We start from the raw sequence: 21,469 nt of genomic DNA, 5'->3' as shown, positions 1-21,469 counted from the left end.
GAAGGGCATTAAAGTCCCCTAGCATCAGACGGTTATTGCGCCACTGTTTTCGGGCATATAACGCGGGGCACAGCTTTTCATCAGCGGTATGTACACATTAAGCAGCTCCACCTCGGCAGTACGACACTTTACTGCTACCCCCATATATTTCATGTATGGGTCACTAGAGTCAAACTCAAGCGACATAGGTCTGTACTGGACAGACTGGTTATAAGGAAGAGAAGTCCTCCTCCTCCTCCGCTTCTTGTGCGATCCTTCCGCAAAACGTTGTAACCATCACAACGTTGCACGTTACAGGTGGCGGTGAGCTTTGTTTCCTGGATCGCGGCGACTATAATTTTTTCGACTCACAAAATTTTACAATTTTGCTGACATTACGTCTACGTTTTGATATAGCCCCCATAAAACGGTAGCTCCCGATGTTGGGAATCTTGAAAGTTTTAGTTAAAACACACTGTTGAATATGTCACACGAAACACTATAACCTCTGTTGGAACTAAACTGTTCGAACAGATTCTTTCTTATTTTTACTGAGGATGATTTAATGACATCTTACAAAGCCGAATAAGATTGGCGGGGATATGAAACTCACGCATGGCTTGGAATACACATGGACGTAGGGGACTGTCAGCTTTATAATCGACAAAAAGATAGTAAGTGTCGATCTGCATCTCTTGCGACTTTTTCAGGATTTGCCGGAAGCTAAATATCTGGTCAATGTAGATTTGTCAGGTCTAAAGCCGCATTGGTATGATCCAATTATTTCGTTGACCATAGACTTTAGTCTTTCGCACAATATCCCTAACAATATCTTGTAGGCAATAGGGAGCAGACTTATGCCCCTATCATTAGAACACACAGTCTTATCTCCTTTCTTGTGGACGGGTCACAGGATGCTCAGGTTCGAATCGTAGGTAGCTGATGCATACGCCTTATCAGAGTGTCGCCTTCGGTGCATTTGGCTCCTGCTGCTTTATTATTCTTCAGCGGCTTTGTTGCTGTCTTTACTTTATTTAGAGATCGTGGTATCTCCGTCCCTTTTTTATTCGACTTCAACATTTTTAAAATATGCTCTTTCCATACCCTAAGCATACTACCTGTATCTGTAACTAGATTACCTTGCTCGTCTTTAGAGGAGGAAATACTTGTAGCAAAGCCATCAGTATGATGTTTCACACTTTGGTCGGTACCAGCGCGACTCCTGTTAATACCCTGGCTTCCTTGATGGAGGTCTGTGGTATCCAAGTATGGCTTTTGCGGCTGTTTTCATGGAGTGGCCAATACTATGCCAATAAGCAATTGGACTAGTTGAGTGTAGTGGAATTATGTGGCTATCTGTTGTGATTGCAACTTACCTATGTCCAACTTCCGTGTGGTATCTATTCGTATGTTAAATCGTGTTCATACCTTTGCACAATGGTCTCAAATCCAAATTTTCTGGCCAAAACTATTTCAACGTCCATTTTGTATTTAAATTAATTATTATTTATATTAAATGTGTACAAACAGCAATTCTTGCGTTTTATCGACCAAAATGACCAAAAACAGCCAAAATTTGTTGAACAGGATGGTCCCGTTGTGTGGGGTCTAAACCAAAACATTGACCTATGTTAATAATTTTTGGTACGAAGGATTCATATCTTCCAAGAGGTCGAAATACCAAATTTCAGCCGAATCGGTCATAAAGTGTCGGTAAAATCCACAAAATATCTAAAATCGGACGGTACTTTTATGTGGGGGCTATGACAAAAAATTGACCTATTTTCAAAAAAATATACATACTTGTTTGCTACACTCTGAAACCCTAAAATATGAATTTTAAGGAAAATCGGTTGATAGATGTGGGTATTACCGTTATATTTCAATTGGATACTACGTACAATCACAACAGGTATTTACAAAAAATGTTCCCATCTTAAAATAGAAAAATCCACTTTATTTTAACGGTGGCAAATTTGAGCAAGAATTTATTTCTCAATTTATTAGTTCAGTCCCCCAGCTATCTTCCAAAATCAATTTGGAGGTGGACAAACTTGGACATTTTTTTAAAAGTTTAAATATATTTTAAAAATATTTAAAAATAATAATTTTCAATACACATACAAACAGGGAATTTACTACTCTAATTTTACAAAATTTTTAGTTCTCTTTTTAATATTATGAAAGTACTCACCACCAGCTTCCCGATTCATTATAACTTTGGTCTCACTTCTCTATATTTATGCAACTACACAACACAACACAAATAGTCTATTTTACAAAACAATTTGTTTTTTTTTTTTTTGACACTGCTCCAACCAACGGCATATATCGGTAATTACAAAAACTAATTATTTTCAGATGACCTGATGTGTTTTTTATTATTCTGTGCAAAAAAACATTAAAATTTTGAAACTTCAAAAATAGGGTTTTGGCCAAAAATTTCCTGATTGAAACCTATGTGCTTTGCTGCAACAAGATCCGAGTCGATGTTTGCTCCTCGGAACGATCGTACATCCAACACGCTGGGGTCTGTCATGTTAAAACCTGTCAGGGCCGCAGCTTGCTTTCATTCATCCCCTACGTCAACAAATCGCAATAATAGCGACTACAATTCCGAGAAATAGATATGTCCAAACAAGTAAGAACGGCATTAAGTTCGGCCAGGCCGAACTTATTATACCCTCCACCATGAGAGGTATTTAAGTAAAATTGAACAATTAGTTTCCTTTCGTTTATGAAGAAGACTAAATACCAAATTCCAGCAATTTCGGTAAAATAATGCTTTTTACCTTCAAAATACCGAAATTCGGGAGGTACCGTTCTATGTATATCAAAACGTCGATCTATACTGACAAATTTCTGTCTTTAATTTTTATACTCAAAGAAGACTAAATGCCAAATTTTCAATATTTCAGTAAGATAATATGGTTAAAACCTAAAAAATACCGTAAATCAAGAGGTACCCTTCTATGGGAGATATAGGAAGACGTGGACCTATGCTGAAAATTCTTTTCTAGAAAAATTTATAACTTCATGAAAGACTAAATAATACATTTCAGTCATTTCGGTGGGATATTGACGTCACAGCTTTCACAATTGCGATAATCGGCAGATACCGTTCTATGGGGGTTATATCGAAACGTGGATCTATACCGAAAGGGTATTACTTCCAACGTAGACTAAAAACTCAGCCATCTCAGCCATTTTGGTGGGTTGTTGTGGCCACAACCTTCAAAATACCGAATATCGGTAGGTACCGAACTATGGAGGCTATATGAAGGCGTGGACTTACACCGACAAATTTCATATGGAAAGTTTTATAACTCAAATGAGGACTAAATACCAAATTTCAGCAATTTCGAAGGAATATTGAGGAATATTGAACGAAATTGAAGAGGTGCCGTTCTTTGGGGGTACATGTAGGCGTGGAATCACACGAACAAAATGCTGGGGGAAATTTTATACACCCAACGACGGCTAAGTTCCAAATTTCAGCCATTTCGGTATGATAATGAAACTAAAACCTTCAAAATACCGAAAATCGGGTGGAACCCTTCTATGGTAGCGGTATTAAGGCGTGGGTGGACCTGTGCCAACAAATTTCTGGGGGAAAGTTTTATACCCCAATGAAGACTAAATACCAAAGCCAGCCATGAATATTGAGCCCACAACCTTCAAAAGACCGAACATCGGGAGGTACCGTTCTATGGGAAACCCATACCAACCAAATTATGGTGTAAACTTTTGTACTCCCAACGAAGACTAAGTACTAAATTTCAGCCATTTCCGTGTGATAATGAAATTAAAGCCTTCAAAATACCTAAAATCGGGTGGTACCGTTCTATAGGGGCTATATCAAAACGTGGACCGATATAGCCCATTTGCAATACCAAACATCCTAGGAGTAATAGAAACTTCTAAACCAAATTACAAAGCTCTATCTTAAAAATTGCGAGCTGTATTTTGATTTCAACAGACGGACGGACGGACAGGCGGACAGACGGACATGCTTATATCGACTTAGGGTCTCCGATGAATATTTCGATGTGTTACAAACGGAATGACACAAATATACCCTCATATATAGACAGATCGACACAATTGTTGAACTTTTGTGGGGGAGGTACCATAAGGAGAAGATCGATGTCGGCCATTTTAGAATTAAACTAAATTTGGACAGAATATTAGGATATCCAACGTTTGGACCAATTTGGTTGCCCCGTTCAAGGGATATCGTGTATACCATTTTAGTGACATTTTTTAAATATTGGAGGGAAGTACAGGAAGTTGTTGCCAATCCTCGAACGGAAGCTAAGTTTGGACACCTCTTGGGCTGTTTTCTCAAGAAGTATGGACTTGCTCCTGAAAAAGCACTTACCGTCGTAATTGAGGCAGCGATTGCAAGTTGCTTCAACAAAAATCAAAGTTATTCGAGAGCAGGTCTTAAAGTGAACTTATCCCAAAATTTTGTGTGGGAGGTACCCGAAGGAGTGGACAAATATAGTCCATATTCCAACCTGATATACATATAGTAGATACATTAGGATGTGTAAAGTATGGACAAAATCGGTCAATCGCTTCAAGAGTTATCGTGCGCACAATTTTTCCGATTTTTTTAAACTTTTGTGTGGGAGGTACCTGAAGGAGTGGACCGATTTGGCTTATCTTCGAACTTATACTAAGTTTGAACAAAATATTACGAAAGCCAAATTTTGGACCGAGCCGGCAGATCCGTTCAAGAGTTATCTTGCGCTCCCACTACTACACACGGTGTCATAGAGGTTTTTCTGCACCTTTCAGGCTATTTGCTCAGGAAGTGTGGACTTGCCCCAGATGAAACACAGGTACATTTTGCCCGTATGAAAGTGTATATACCCTCATTAGCATAAATGCTGAGGGTATACAAAATGGGATTTTTGGCCGAAAAATAGATTTCTGGAGCATCTTAAAAAGCACTTGCAAAGATGTTTTTACATGACTGAAATATTGTGGAAATGTCGCCAACATCACGCTTAAAATTATTATATCCACTGCCATTGCAAATATTTTCGTTTCCGAAATTATCTCTGGAACGGTTAAATTTCTACATGGTACCAATAACTTCAAATTTACAAAGTCTTGTGTGGGTTTTAGAATCATTTATTCGACTCATAATGACAAAAAAGAATTTCCTCTGATTTCCGCCTCAATTTTTTACCGAATTTCTTTTTCAAACATAAGTTTGTCAAATTTAAGAAGTTCATATTTTATATAAATTTATTACTTTTCCTTTTCCCTGACAGTGACCTCTTGAAGAAACTTTCCGTAAAGGCCGGACTGATTGGCTGTTTCCGTGGCCTCGTTGTGAATGGTGAAATTCTGGACATTTACAGTTATATGTCAGTGCATTTGTCGGAAATTATCAAAGATTGCAAACCATCCTGTGTGCCAAATCCCTGTAAAAACGGAGCTGAATGCAAAGAACTTTGGAGTACATTTAAGTGTGTGTGCAACAACACTTGGGCACACATTGGAGAGTTTTGTGAAACCAGTAAGTATATATCTACATACATAACTATATATGTATGTATGTTTGTAGTTGTCGTGGTGTGTTTGGTGACAATCTCATGCTGAGATTGCACTTGGCCACACTTCGATTTGTACAATTACTTATAATTATTTATTAACACTTTATCTTCGTTCTCTTCCACTCTTTGTAATTATCCCCGCTGACTCGTGCTGCTCTGCAATTTTGCAACACCGCCACCCGCACGCTCATCATCATTATCATCATCCTCGTCCCACTTAGATATTAATGAAAAGGCACTCACATTCATTAACCGCGAATCGTTCTTGATGCGCAACTATTTAAGTGCCACAGCCCAGCCCAGTGATGTGCAAGTCGGTTTTGTCGATGAGGAAAGGGAAATGCTTAAAGGTGTCTTAAACAAGGACATACTCATTAATTTACGCACTTACGATACCAATTCCATGGTCCTCTACGCCAATGATCATTACAATAATTTCGTACATTTGTACATAACGGGTGGACAAGAGATTGTCTTCCTGTATAATTACGGCGATGAAATTGTTAATTTGACGATAGTCGATGATAGCGTGAGCACGCTGAAGAGCATTCAAGTGGCAATTGTACGACAGCCGGAACACACGGAGATGCATGTGAACGGGAAGAGTGTTATCATTGAAAAGGGTACATTGCTGTTGGATGAATATTCAAATAAACCATGGAAAAATCCTGAAATGGGTAAGTTTTCTGTAAGAAATGTTGAAATGTGAGTGTGTGTGTGTGAGAGAGAAATAATAATGGCGTAAAGTAAAACATGAAACAATATCCTTGAATGATGGAGTACAAATTAATGTGAAATGAATTTTGATTTAAATATGATTGAGACAATAATTTTCATATTAAATAATTTCCACGAAGCCAACATATTGTGAATAATATATTTTGAAGAGCAACCCTCACCGTTTTGATGTATAAGATGTGCTTCGCAGAGATTGCACGTGAAATAAAAGTGTTGCAATTTGCTTAGTTGCAGATCGATCTCGTTAGAGCTTGACTCCAGGGACCCTTACATGGAATCACGGACGTACACAAGGTTGTTTCCAGGGGAACCGGACAGGCCTGGGCATATTATATGCATAGATCTGCCAGCCGACTATATGACCTGTAAAAGTCGGGTCCCCGTATACTTTAAGAAAGCCAGAGAACTCAGTGAATATCGTTTTAGGAAATTGTTTATCTCCCCAGATTTTCAGAGATATCATCAATTCTGCAGCAACACAATATACGACCTAATTTCTCAGCAGAAAAAGCTGCGACATAAGCACTTGTACTGGTAAACTATGATCATTGATTAAATCGTTTTTCAACCTTGGTAGGATCAACGAATCTAAGGTATAAATGAAAAAAGCTTCGGTCTATATACGTCATCTATAAAAAACACAGTTGGTCAAGAAACACCACAGGGGGGTCTTATCACCTCTCCCATAGATTACTACCATAAATAGTCTAATAGTCTGCTATGCAGATATCGTTATAATACTTCTGAGAGGAAAGACCGAGACGGCTCCAAAAATCGTTTACAACTGGTCAAACTAAGAAGTTTAAAAGTTAGTCGGAAAAAATATGAAGTGGGAATCATTTCTTCTCTTAAACTTATTCTAACTTGGAGCGACCCTATACAGTATCTTTACTAAATCAGAGTAAACAAATTAAGAACAAGTAAAAAAGTATCAGTCGGCTTTGCCGACAGAGATATACCCTCAGCCTGTGTATATTGAAACAATTTTTTTCCCAAAATACGTATGTATTTAGGGGGTTTTAAAAATTTTTGGGCGTTTGAACAGACAAAAATGTTGATTAGGATTAAAGATCAAAAGTTTTGCGGAGGAGATACTAAAAGGAATGGATCGACATTGACCATTATGGATGTGGATCTCCAGCCACAACATGGTGCCATAGAGGGGTTTTACACTCATCGGGATGTTTGCTCAAGAAGTATGGACTTGCCCCTAAAAAACTTTTACCATCGTAAATGAGGCAGCGAATGCAAGTTGCTTCAAAAAAATTCAAAGTGATTCGATATCAGGTCTTAAAGTGAACTTATCCGAAAATTTTGTGAGGGAGGTACCGGATGGAGTGGACAAATATAGTCCATATTTGAACCTGATCTATATCTGGTAGATATATTAGGATGTGTAAAGTATAGACCAATTCGGCCACTCCCTTCAAGAGTTACGGTATGAACAATTTTTCCGAACATTTTTGAACTTTTGTGGGGAAGGTACCTGAAGGAGTGGACCGATATGGCTTACCTTCAAACTTAAACTATGTTTGGACAAAATATTACAAAGGCCATATTTTGGACCGAATCGGCAGATCCGTTATCTTGCGCTCCAACCACCTCACACGGTGTCATAGGGGTTTTTTGCAACTTTCATGCTATTTTCTCAGGAAGTATGGACTTGCCCCTGATGAAATTTGTACTGTCGTATGAAGGGAAGTGAATACAAGTTACTAAAACAAAAATCAAAGCGATTCGAGAGATGGCCCTAAACTGAACTTTTCCGAAATTTTGTGTGGGAGGTACCTGAAGGAGTGGACCTATTGAGACCATATTGGAACCTCATATTACTCTGGTAGAAAGATTACGCTATACAAAGTATGGACCAAATCGGTCACTCCCTTCAAGAGTTATCGTGCGCACAAACTTTCCGAACATTTTCGAACTTTTGTGGGGGAGGTATCGGAAGGAGTGGACCGATGTAGCTCATCTTCGAACTTAAACTAAGTTTGGGCAAAATATTACGAAAGCCAAAATTTGAACCGAATCGGTTCATCCGTTCGAGAGTTATCGTGCGCTCCAGCCAGCAGGACAGACAGACAGACGGACAGACAGACGGACGGACATGGCTAGATCGACTCAAAATTGTCTGAAACACATTTCGTCCAAACATACTTGGGGTCTAGAACCATTATTTCGATGAGGCACATTTTCATCGTATCAAAGTGTATATACCAGGTTCTTATATGGACTATATTTGTCCACTCCTTCGGGTACCTCCCACACAAAATTTCGGATAAGTTCAGTTTAGGACCTGGTCTCGAATCGCTTTGATTTTTGTTGAAGCAACTTGCATTCGCTGCCTCAATTACGACGGAAAATTGTTTTTAGGCGCACGTCCATACTTCTTGAGAAAACAGTTCGAGAGGTGTAAAAACACCTATGGCACCATATGTAGTGGCTGAAGAGCACGATAACTCTCGAACTGATCAACCGATTTGGTCCCAAATTTGGCCTTCGTCATATTTTGTCTAAACTTCAGTTTCAGTTCGAAGGTGGGCAATACCGGTCCACAGATTCCGGTACTTCCCCTAATATTTAAAAAATGGCACTAAAATTAACGGATCAACCAATTTGGTCCAAACTGTGGATCTCCTAACATTTTGTCTAAATTTAGTTAAACTTCTTAAATGGCCCATATCGGTCCTTTCCTTAGGATAACTCCCCCACAAAAGTTCAACATTTGTGTTCAAGTGCAGTTTAGGGTCTGTTCGAAAATCCTTTGGAAATGCATATCGAGGCTGTTCGATATTATCCTGTTTACAGCGATATTATGTTTTCCGTGGACAAGTCCATGCTTTCTGGCAGACTGGTCCAAAAGTTCTACGATGACCTACTGAAATGCCTATTGGGCGCGATATCTATCGAAAAGATATGACTCCCCAAATAAGATCCACTTCGATAATGGACTATGTCGGTCCATTCTATTAAGTACCTCCTCCGCAACACTTTCGAACTTTAATCCTAATCCACATTTTTGTCGGCAAGTTCAAATGTCCAAAAAGTGTTTCAATTCACATGTGCTAAGGGTATATCTCTGTCCGCAAAGCCGACTGATACATTTTTACTTGTTTTTGGAACATTTTATGACTGCAGGGAGCTTAAATGTCAAATTACGTGCAGTTCCTCTGAAAAATGTTGCCAAAACCCAGAAAATGCCGAAACTTTGGATGTACTGATATATGGGGCTATACGGAAACATGACCTATGTTGACAATTTTTGATGAACAGTTTCGTGATCGCAGGAAATCTCAAAGTTACGGCTAGTTCAGTCAAAAAATGCAGCTGAAACCCTCAAAATACCGAAAATCTGGAAGTATCGTTATATGGAGTCTATACCTGAACATGGACCTATGTTGACGGTATATTGACAACTTTTGGTGGAGAGGCGTTGTGCGCAATAGAAGTTTAAAGTGTCAAATTATACCAAGTTCAGTCAAGAAATAATGCTAAAATTCTCAAAATACCGAAAATCTGGTGTTACCGTCATATGAGGGCTATGCCAAACCATGGACCTATTTTGAAGATTTTTGATTGAGAGCTTTTGTGACCACAGAGAACCTCAAATGTCGACTTACAGCTAGTTCGGTTAAAAACTGTAGCTAAAACCCTCAAAATGCCGAAATTCGGAAGGTGCCCTTATATGGGGGCTATGTTGACACTTTTTGGTGGCGCAGGGTTGTAACCCCTAAGAACCTAGTTCGTTAAAAATGTAGATAACATTCTCAAAAAACCTTAAATCGGGTGATACCGTTAAAAGGAGGGGGAAACTTGACCTGCCTATGGAAAAAAGATAATCGGGTGCAAAATTTTAGCTTGGTATCTCAATTATTGCGGGCGCTAGAGTGATTACAACAGACGGACGGAGATGGCTAGATCGTCTTAGAATTGTATCCTGATCAAGAATGCGTTGGTAGAGGGTATAATAAAGGCATTTTGTTCAAGGCACAGAATTCCTAAGTGAGAAAAGGAGATTTAGCCGTTTCTCTTGCAGAAAAAGACAGTCTAGAGCGCACAATAGGTCTACTTTGTCTTAAGTGTATGTGCACGTAGGAAAGAGGGGCGACTCAGAGGAATCTTCGATCAGTGGTCGACACCTCAACAATTTTGTGTTTGTTCATGTTCTCACCATGGGATATACATATATCCCGAAAAGCCTGCTTTGAGCTCTTTGGATGGATCCATGGATCTGTTCCATTTACCATATCCGCATTCACCACATGTCAACATGGGTGAGTTTTAAATGGTGTAGGGAATGGGTACACACCCGATGCTGCTATGACTTTCCTTCAGGACTACTGCGATAGGAGTTATGATGCTGTTTGCTGCTCCATTTTAGGAAAATACGTCATTTCTGGAAAAGTAAATAGTTGTTTTTTTTTTTTTTGTTAGGTATGTAAGGTTGTTGTCTTCAAAAACCGTTCAGTAACTTATCGTGTAACTTATCGTGACAGTAACTTATCGTGACGTTTAGCAATTTAGCAATGTCCGAAACGCTCAACAATTTTCAAATGGATTAACCGATTTGGTTCAAAATTTGGCTTTCGCAATATTTTGTACAAACTTAGTTTAAGTTCGAAGATGGGCCATATAGGTCCACTCCTTCGGGTACCTCCCACACAGAAGTTCAAAATTTTTCTGTAAAATGGTGTGAACGATAACTCTCGAAAGGAGTGATCGATTTTGTCCAAACATTGCACATCGTATTATTCCTTCGAGATATAGATCGTGTTCAAATATGGACTATGTATATCAGTACACTGCTTCGGTTACCTCCCACACAAAATTCGGATAAAGTGAAGTTTAAGTTTAAAAATGCAGCTGAAACCCTCAAAATACCGAAAATCTGGAAGTACCGTTATATGGGGTCTATACCTGGACCTATGTTGACGGTATATTGACAACTTTTGGTGGAGAGGCGTTGTGCGCAATAGAAGTTTAAAGTGTCAAATTATACCAAGTTCAGCCAAGAAATAATGCTAAAATTCTCAAAATACCGAAAATCTGGAGTTACCGTCATATGAGGGCTATGCCAAACCATGGACCTATTTTGAAGATTTTTGATTGAGAGCTTTTGTGACCACAGAGAACCTCAAATGTCGACTTACAGCTAGTTCGGTTAAAAACTTTAGCTAAAACCCTCAAAATGCCGAAATTCGGAAGGTGCCGTTATATGGGGGCTATGTTGACACTTTTTGGTGGCGCAGGGTTGTAACCCCTAAGAACCTAGTTCGTTAAAAATGTAGATAACATTCTCAAAAAACCTTAAATCGGGTGATACCGTTAAAAGGGGGGGGGGCTATACCAAAACGTGAAACTTGACCTGCCTATGGAAAAAAGATAATCGGGTGCAAAATTTTAGCTTGGTATCTCAATTATTGCGGGCGCTAGAGTGATTACAACAGACGGACGGAGATGGCTAGATCGTCTTAGAATTGTATCCTGATCAAGAATGCGTTGGTAGAGGGTATAATAAAGGCATTTTGTTCAAGGCACAGAATTCCTAAGTGAGAAAAGGAGATTTAGCCGTTTCTCTTGCAGAAAAAGACAGTCTAGAGCGCACAATAGGTCTACTTTGTCTTAAGTGTATGTGCACGTAGGAAAGAGGGGCGACTCAGAGGAATCTTCGACCAGTGGTCGACACCTCAACAATTTTGTGTTTGTTCATGTTCTCACCATGGGATATACATATATCCCGAAAAGCCTGCTTTGAGCTCTTTGGATGGATCCATGGATCTGTTCCATTTACCATATCCGCATTCACCACATGTCAACATGGGTGAGTTTTAAATGGTGTAGGGAATGGGTACACACCCGATGCTGCTATGACTTTCCTTCAGGACTACTGCGATAGGAGTTATGATGCTGTTTGCTGCTCCATTTTAGGAAAATACGTCATTTCTGGAAAAGTAAATAGTTGTTTTTTTTTTTTTGTTAGGTATGTAAGGTTGTTGTCTTCAAAAACCGTTCAGTAACTTATCGTGTAACTTATCGTGACAGTAACTTATCGTGACGTTTAGCAATTTAGCAATGTCCGAAACGCTCAACAATTTTCAAATGGATTAACCGATTTGGTTCAAAATTTGGCTTTCGCAATATTTTGTACAAACTTAGTTTAAGTTCGAAGATGGGCCATATAGGTCCACTCCTTCGGGTACCTCCCACACAGAAGTTCAAAATTTTTCTGTAAAATGGTGTGAACGATAACTCTAAAGGAGTGATCGATTTTGTCCAAACATTGCACATCGTATTATTCCTTTGAGATATAGATCGTGTTCAAATATGGACTATGTATATCAGTACACTGCTTCGGTTACCTCCCACACAAAATTCGGATAAAGTGAAGTTTAAGATCTGCTCTCGAATCGTTTTGATTTTTGTTGTATTTGTATTTGCTACTCCCATTACGGTGTTACAGGTTTTTTTTTAGGAGCAAGTCCATACTACCTATGAAAATGACCTGAAAGCTTTAAAAACCTGCTATGGCACCTTGTGGATGGAGCGCACGATATCTCTTAAATAGACAAAACGATTCGGTCAAAAATTTGGCAGTCGTAATATTTTGCGTAAACTTAAATCAAGTTCTAAGATGGGCCATATCGGTCCACTCCTTTTGGCAACTCCCTCACAACAGTTCAAAGTTTTTCGCTAAAATGGTGCGCACGATAACGCTCAAAGGCAGTAACCGATTTGGTCCATACTTTGGGCATCGTAATGAATCTACGAGACATAGATCAGATTTTAATATGTACTATGTATGCCAACTTCTACAGGTACCTCCCACACAAAATTTCGGAAAAAAATGCATTTTAGGACCTCCTCTCGAATCGTTTTGATTTTTCTTGCAACAGGTTGCACTCAAAGCCCCTATTACGATGATACAAATTGTTTGAGTGTGAAGTAAGTACTTCTTGAGAAAATGACCCTGTAAAAACCCCTACGGCCGGCAAGTGTAGTGGGTGGTGCGCACGACATCCCTCGCACCGAATACTGAATTGGTCCACTATTTGCATATAGTAATATTTCTTCGAATATTAGATCAAATTCAAAGGTGGTGCTATAGGTCCACTTCTTTCCGTACCTTCCTCACAAATGTTCAAAAATATTCGCTAAAGTGGTATGCGCGATATCTCATAAACGGAGCAACCGATTTGGTCAAAACTTAGGATTTCGAAACATTGTGTCCAAACTTAGTTTATGGTTCATTGCTTAGGGTACTACCCAAGTGTGAAATTTTGAAACCCCCTAAATATGTTTTTTTGGAAATGGAGTGTTTCAATTCACACAGGCTAAGGATAAGGCCGGGGCGATTTGAAAATCTTAATGGGCCCTTCGCGTTTCTTGGACTGAGCAAAAAAGTCCACTAGACCATAACTCTACGGTGAAAATCGAGTGCTATAAAAGTTGACCAGAAAAATATTCAAGCGTGCTGATGCAAAATTCTATCGTGTTTTGATCCATGGACAACGAAAATGCCTTTAGTTCGTTTGGGTCACTTCGTTTTATTTTTTAATAATGGTAAAAGTAGAGAAAATCTGGGTTTCTTACATTTTGAAATTTAAACGGGCATATCTTCTTTTTTCACAACGGGTTTCTATTTATCCTTCTTCCTTTTAAAGGGGTGAATAATACCTTTCGACCAAGTTATATTTTTTTTAAATCGGTTAACAAATGGATAAGTTATACTGGTTTAAGTCTGAAAACCCCCATAAAAACTATAACTCTGAACCCCTGTGCGCTGCAATCGGAGACCATCACGCATCCATTGCAGCAGATCCGGCCGTTGCATTCGCCTCACTTTATATTTGGACCGAATTGATGCCACGATACCCAACACATGCCCTGCATGTTGTGGATTGGGACAACACGGCTTGCTAAGTTTGTTTAGCTGTCCAGTTAACCCCACTCACCTGCCTCCTGATTTCTTTATGAATGCAGCCACTCCAGGTTAAACAATTTTTTAATTAGTATACGTGGGAACCGTAACCATATCTGAGATACAATAAGTAATGTGAATAAGATACTGTAATACCATCTATTTTATCTGACAGACAAAGGTGTAGCCTTACTTACTTACTTACTTATTTACTTACTTACTTGCTTACTCACTTACTTAGCTGGCCCATTACAGAACATTTCTTCCATAGGCCGAACTAAGAAAAGATCTACATTTCCCTCTGTTTATTGCTTCGCTTTCTGGAATACCGCGCCTATCATCTCTCTTGATCCACCTGTTTGCCTTACTTACTTACTTAGCAGGCCCAATACAGAACATTTGTTCCATACACCGAAATAAGAAAAGATCTCCAATTCTCTCTGTATATTGCTTCTCTTTCTGGAATATCGCGCCTTTTCATCTCTTCATCCACTTGTTTGCGCCATCTTTTCCTTGGCCTGCCAATTCTGCGTGCACTGCCAAGCGGCCCTTATTTATACGCCTTTTTAGCGGGTTAATCATCGCTTATTCTTATGATATGGCCTAGCCAACGCAATCGTTGCATCTCGATACGTTTAACTATATTGATGTCGTTGTATAGCAGATACAGCTCGTTGTTCATGCGACGCGTCGTCGATATTCACCGTCAACGCAGATTGGCATTTTTCTTTTTTTCCAAGCACTGCCATGTCTGCTTGCGCAAGTACCCAGGCTTCGGAGCCATACATGAGCACGGGTTGTATCAGTGTTTTGTAGAGCGTTATTTTTGTTTGACGAAATGTGGCTTTGTTTTTGAACTGTTTACTTAAGTCAAAGTAGCATCTGTTAGCCAATAAAATTCTTCTTTTTATTTCACAACTGATGTTGTTTGTTGTGTTTACGGCGGTGCCGAGGTAGACGAAGTCTTTTACTTCCTCAAAATTATAGGAACCAACTTCAACAGTTGGTCCGAGCTCAATGGACGCATTGCGCGTCGATACCATCAACTTGGTCTTCCCGCCGCTTAACGTCAGACCCACTTTAGCAGACTCTTCTTCGACCTTCATAAAGTTATCAGTTATTCTTTTACTAATCGTCCCATGATGTCTATATCATCACCATAAGCAAGTAACATGTGGCTATTGGTGTAGATTGTGCCATTTCTCTTAAGGTTTGCCTCTAGTATAACCTTTTCCAGCAGGATGTTGAAAAGATCGTACGAAAGGCAGTCTCCTTGCCGGAAACCTCTTTTGGTATTGAATTGTTCGGAGCGGTTCTTTCCTATTTTAACTGAGGACCTAGCATCAGTTAAAGTCATCATACAAAACCGAATGAGCTTTGCGGGGATACCAAATTCAGACATGGGTTGGAATACCTTTGAGCGTAAGGGGCTGTCGAAGGCTGTCTTATAGTCGACAAAAAGGTGGTAGGTGTCAATCTGCATCTCTTGGGTCCTCTCCAGGATTTGTCGCAGGCAAATATCTGGTCAATGGTGGACATGCCAGTTCTAAAGCCACATTGGTATGGCCCAATTATATCCCTTACACATCGGGAGTAGATTTATGGCCGTATATTTAGAGCATACAGTCTTATCTCCTTTCTTGTGGACGGGGCACAGGATACTCAGGTTCCAATCGTCGGGTACTCTTTCTACCTGGCAGATGGTGCTAACTAGCTGATGAATACACCTTATCAGCGTGTCGCCTCCGGTTTTGAACAGCTCGGCTGGTAAGGCATCGGCTCCTGCTGCCTTATTATTCTTCAGCCGGTTTATTGCTGTCTTTACCTCATATTGGCTGGGCGGTATACATTCAATACCATCATCTGGGATTGGATCTGTGTTATCTTCGTCGTCTTCGCTGCTATTGGATACCAACAGGGTTGAAAAATGTTCTTTCCATATCCTGAGCACACTGTCTGTATCAGTTACCACATTACCTTGCTGGTCTCTACAGGAGGAGGTGCCTGTACCAAAGCCATCAGTTTGATGCTTCACTCTTTGCTAGAATTTTCGGACTTCATTCTGGCTCCTTTACATCTCGATTTTTTCACACTCCCGTTTTTCCATATCTCTCTTTTTCCTGCGGAAAAGACGTATCTCCTCTCTCCTTTTCTCATGATAACTCTCTCGTGCGCTACGCATTGCTACGGATTGAAAAGTAAAAGTATGCCACATTTTTCTCTTCGGTTGCAGCACGACACTCCTGATCATACCATGAATTCTTTGGTGGAGGTTTCTGGTATCCAAGTATGTATTATGCGGCTTTTTGCGTAGATTGGGCAACGCATTGCCATTGCGCTGATATGTTATCGGGATGATGAGTGCTTTGATTCAGCAATTGGGCTTGTTCAGTAGAATATGCTGTGGCTATCTGTTGTGATTGCAGCTTACCGATGTCTAACTTTCGTGTTGTGTCTGTTCGTACTTTGTTTGCTACGTTTAACCGGGTGCGTACCTTTACGGCAACAAGGTAGTGGTCCGAGTCTATGTTTGCTCCTCGGAACGAACGCAACAACAACACGCCCGATGAATGTCTTCCATCCATCACAACGTGATCAATTTGATTTCATGTTTTCTGATCTGGAGACAGCCAGGTGCCCTTATGGATGTCGAGATGTTGAAATCTGGAGGTGCTAACTACCATGTTTTTTGCCGCTGCGAAGTCTATCAGCCTCATACCATTGTCAGATGTCAGATTGTGGAGACTGAATTTTCCGACTGTTGGGCCAAAGATATTTTCCTTTCCAATTTTGGCATTAAAATCACCTAGAATCATGGGCAGGCTCATAAAATATATCTTTGGTCTGTTTGTCCTTGTCTTCTGTGGGAGCATGAACGCAAATAAAGCTGATATTGAAGAATTTTGCTTATATTCGAATTGTAGCAAGTCTTTCATTCACTAGTGTGAAGCTGGAGACCAGGTGTTTTAACCTCCGACCAACTAAAAATCCACAACCAAACTCATTCTTTATGTCATGGCAGCTGCAATACAGTGCGTCACCTTTAGGTGTTGTCGTGACGCCTTTCCCATTCCATCGTATTTCCTGTATGGCAGTAATGTCGGCCTTGTACTTTTCAAGTACATCTGCCAATGCGAAGACTGCACCTTCTCTATAAATAGTGCGAACATTTCAGGTGCAGATTCGCAGATCATGATCCTTTAAACTTTAGAGGGATTTGTTTTTCTTTTCTTTTGTTTTTTTCATAGTAGGCTGCTTTTTTCTAGGGAAGGGTTACTAACCCGGCGCCCAAACCCAAGTTTTTAACGTTCTTATGGGTAAACGCGCGGCACATTTTAGCTCACTAGCACAGGCAGCTAGCACAGGTGACACCACGGGGAGGTCAGTGTCCACTTAAGATGAGAGAGGGACCAAGATAAATCCTGGACTTTGCCAGGTTGAAGCCGGTAAGGACCGTTCCTTGGTATCTCTTATCCTATACGTCACCTAATGTAGCCACCTCAATTTTTACTGACCTGGAATTGATAATTCGGCACAGAAAACCCGTCTAGTGTGCGCAAAATGGCCACATGATACGCTACATCTCCGCCCAACAATGCCCACTCATCTTCAAAATATTTTTGCTATAATTTAATAGCTGACGTTCCCCGCTATTTTTTTTAAGTTTAATTGTCTATCTTTTACGTTAAGTTTTGCGGAGCTGAATAAGTGCAAATACAAATATCATTTGTTGTTTAGTTTAGTTGTTTAATACATTTAAGAATATTCAATTAACATTAATCAATATTCTAAATTCATGTTTCTTCATTAGAAAGTTTACTAACAGAGAGCCAATTCCCAAAACCAAATGTTGGGTAATAACAACAACAACAACTATAAATTCCTTTATCCACCACATAAACGAACATCTTTCAATTTCCTAACCAAATTGCCCCTTACATGCTTAACCGCAAGTTATATAATGTGTGTACAGTAATCGCAGTGGTAGTTGGCAATTTTAATTAAGCCAACAACAAATCATACTTGCAATTATCCTTCCATATGTGTCGACAGATGTGTGTATATTTATATGTGCACTACATACATACTTATGTACATTAATTTACAACCATAGTCATTTAGGTATACCACACACCTACTCTACACCATCACCACCACTACAGCTAACAATCATTGACAGGTAAATGACCACAATTATAATGTATGACTTTCGTTATAGCAGAGTTTAGTATCGGGTGCTGACTACTAAAGCCAATGTGAAAAATGTATTCATGTGGGTTTGTTATAAATATTTAGAAAATTCGAAATGCTGTGTTGAATGTTTGATACTCTCGAAAAGCAAATGCATGCTAAAATTGATGCCATTTTAGCATGATCCTCTTGGCTAAATGTGGTGTAATTTTAAGATCAATATAATTCTTCTTTATGCCCTCATCTTAAGGTTAACGAGGGTATATACATATTTATACGATCGAAAATGTGCCTCGTCGAAATAATTGTTTGCGACCTCAAGTATGTTTGGACGAAATCCGTTTCATACAATTTGGAGTCGTATTATCCACGTCCATCCGTCTGTCTGACAACTATCGAACAGATTGATGGGTTCAAAATTTAATCCCCGTATTATTTTGTTCATTATTTTGGGTGCCACCGTGGTGCAATGGTATGCACACCCGCCTTGCACACATAAGGTCGTGGGTTCGATTCCCCGGCCAGGCAACATCAAAACACTTTTCAACGGTGGCAAAATACCCCTCAGTAATGTTGGCGACATTTCCTGAGTATTTCAGCCATATAAAACTTCTCTACAAAAGTGGTGTCTTAGACACGCCGTTCGGACTCGGCGATGAATCGGGGTGCACTCATTGATATGAGAGAAGTCTCCCTTGTCCCTATGGGATGTTGTGGAACAATTATATTATATATTATATATATATATATATATAATTATTATTATTTTGTTCAAACATAGATTAAGTTCGAAGATGGACCATATCGGTCCACTCAGTCCGGTACCTCCTTCACAAAAGATCAATTCGTTTATCTGAAATGGTGGGCACTATAAGTATCGAAGGGAGTTAACCGTTTGGACATAGTAATATTGCTTCTACATATAGATCAGATGCAAATATGGACTATGTGTGTCCACTTTTTCAGGTATCTCCCACACACTTCTTCAACAATTTTCACAAAAATACAGTTTAAGGCATGTATCGGGTTGTTTTGAAATCTTTGGCAGTAGTTTGTCCGTGCAGCCCCCCTGAGGTAATAGCACAAAAGCTCTAACAAGCCCTGCCGGCACAAACGTATATTACCGACCCGCAACCAAGCAACATCCGTGATCCCGCCAGCGGCTGTCATCTCAATGTATATATGTTTGTATTTGAATCATTTCTCTATGTTGGGAGCAGCATATCCCGGAACGCCAGCTCCGGATTCCTTTGGTCCGTGCCGTGACATAAAAACCCTGGACCAATATGGATGTGTTCGGTTTGTCACACCAACATCCACCACTTTCTAACTTAGACGCCGGGACTCGTCCATGTGAGATACTACGACAGTAACTATGTTGCTGCACGCTGAGAATGCATCTTTTTTGCAATGTCATTACAATTGACTCCGAGGTAAGATCGAGGAAATATTAGATTTTATGTTTATGAGACGAAAGAATAGCATGCTCCCGGCGGTGCAGGAAACAAAGCTCAACATAATCTCAGCTTACAGCGTTGTGATGGTTACAACGTAGGAATGATCGCAGCAGAAGTGGAGGTGGGGATTAGCTTTCCTGTTGAACTAGTCTCTTCAATATAGACCTATCTCGCTTAAGCCTGGCTCTAATGATCCGTACATGGAATGTATGGTAGTACCAGTTAGATGTGGAACTAACGGTAGGTGTCTGTACTTCAGGTTATAGGCCCAACATGAGCCCGTTTTTCGAGGGTCATAATCGACTGGTCCTGGGGGATTTCAATAAGTTGTGGCATTCGGTCCTCGGAAATCAACATATGGGTTTAGTGCTGACTGAGTAGATTGATTACACATTCAATGAGGACGCCCCTACCAGAATTAGTGCAGAGTATCACCGTTATCCAGACATAACCATCGTGTCACATGGTCTGACAAATCTGGAGACAAGACTTTATCTGGCAACCCGTCGTTTCTCTTGGACTCCGGTCCTATAATTTGTTCCATCAGTAGACCGTTATCAGTCTGGGGAAACATCCGCTACTATATCTACGGCCACTCTGTAGAATACATAGGCTGCAGAGATGAGCACTGAGTTGTATGTCAAGGTCGATGTTAGCAGAATTACGACCACAAACTACCCCAAAATTCTAGGGTCACACTCGACAGTATGTCCATGTCGTTCACGCATGCACTAGCTGTACGCGACAATCCGAGATGTAGAAACAAGGTCCTAAAGTCCCTAGCGGGCAGAAAAAGTAAACTTGTTGATCACGTACAACTCGATTGGTCTGTTATAAGCTATGCGGCGTCAATGTGGTCCGCAAATATAGCTGCAAAGCAATGGAAAAATATTCAAACCTGTCAGGTAACAGAGTGCCTCTTCATCTCTTCGGTGGACCATCTACATGAAGAGACAACGATTCTTTAAGTACAACATCATCATGTCATGCTCTTGTTGCAGTACTTGATTAGGATGACAACCAAATCCTAATCAGCATATGGTGTATAGGATCCCCTCGTCGTGATCTAGAAAGTGAGATCCAACGTTACACGAAAGAACACCTGGATCAGCAAGCCAATTGACCGAATTGCAGAGAGTTCACTAATCACAGTTTTAGAGATCTGTCCAACCCTTCGGGTTGGGTATCAGAATGGATATTCCAAGACATCATCACTCGTCACACACCTGCTGGTCGAATACCCGAACTTCCCTGCAGAGGCGACGGGATAAGCAAATTAGGGTGATGAGCTTCATCGTACCAACCCCAGTGGCGTCACTTTCAGGGAGCTGATACTGGAAGTGAACAGGTTGGTTGGTGAGCATATGCGATACAGGTGGCTAAATCATCTGAAGAAAGCAACATTGGAGACGCAATAAGTGGGTAATAGTGGGCAACGGCTAAGTCACTATTGTACCCTGGGAAGAAGGATGATAGGACATCAGTCACGTTTGGCAATGTTATGTTGACTGATCCGAAAAGGCTCACAAGTTACATATTTTAATCAACAGTTTGTCGAGCACCCCGCGATTGATAATGGTGAAACAGCTGGATGGACCAATAGTCGAGTACCTCAC

The 21,469-nt window shown here is 40.1% G+C and overlaps 1 protein-coding gene across 13 annotated transcripts in view; it reads left to right on the top strand.

Annotated features, from left to right (window-relative positions):
• axo (axotactin) overlaps positions 1 to 21,469 on the top strand; it is a 508,380-nt gene that overhangs the window by 366,262 nt on the left and 120,649 nt on the right. For all 13 annotated transcript variants that reach the window (XM_073983728.1, XM_073983738.1, XM_073983733.1 and 10 more), the window contains 2 exons: positions 5,265 to 5,512; positions 5,771 to 6,226. In XM_073983728.1, coding sequence (XP_073839829.1) covers positions 5,265 to 5,512; positions 5,771 to 6,226 — 704 coding nt within the window. The remainder of the gene's footprint in view (positions 1 to 5,264; positions 5,513 to 5,770; positions 6,227 to 21,469) is intronic.

This window comes from Musca autumnalis, unplaced genomic scaffold, assembly GCF_047663935.1.
Source record: "Musca autumnalis isolate F117 unplaced genomic scaffold, ASM4766393v1 scaffold_4, whole genome shotgun sequence".
NCBI classification, from domain to species: domain Eukaryota; kingdom Metazoa; phylum Arthropoda; class Insecta; order Diptera; family Muscidae; genus Musca; species Musca autumnalis.
Note: the sequence above shows the minus strand (reverse complement) of the source record. Positions and strands in the feature narration are given on the sequence as shown.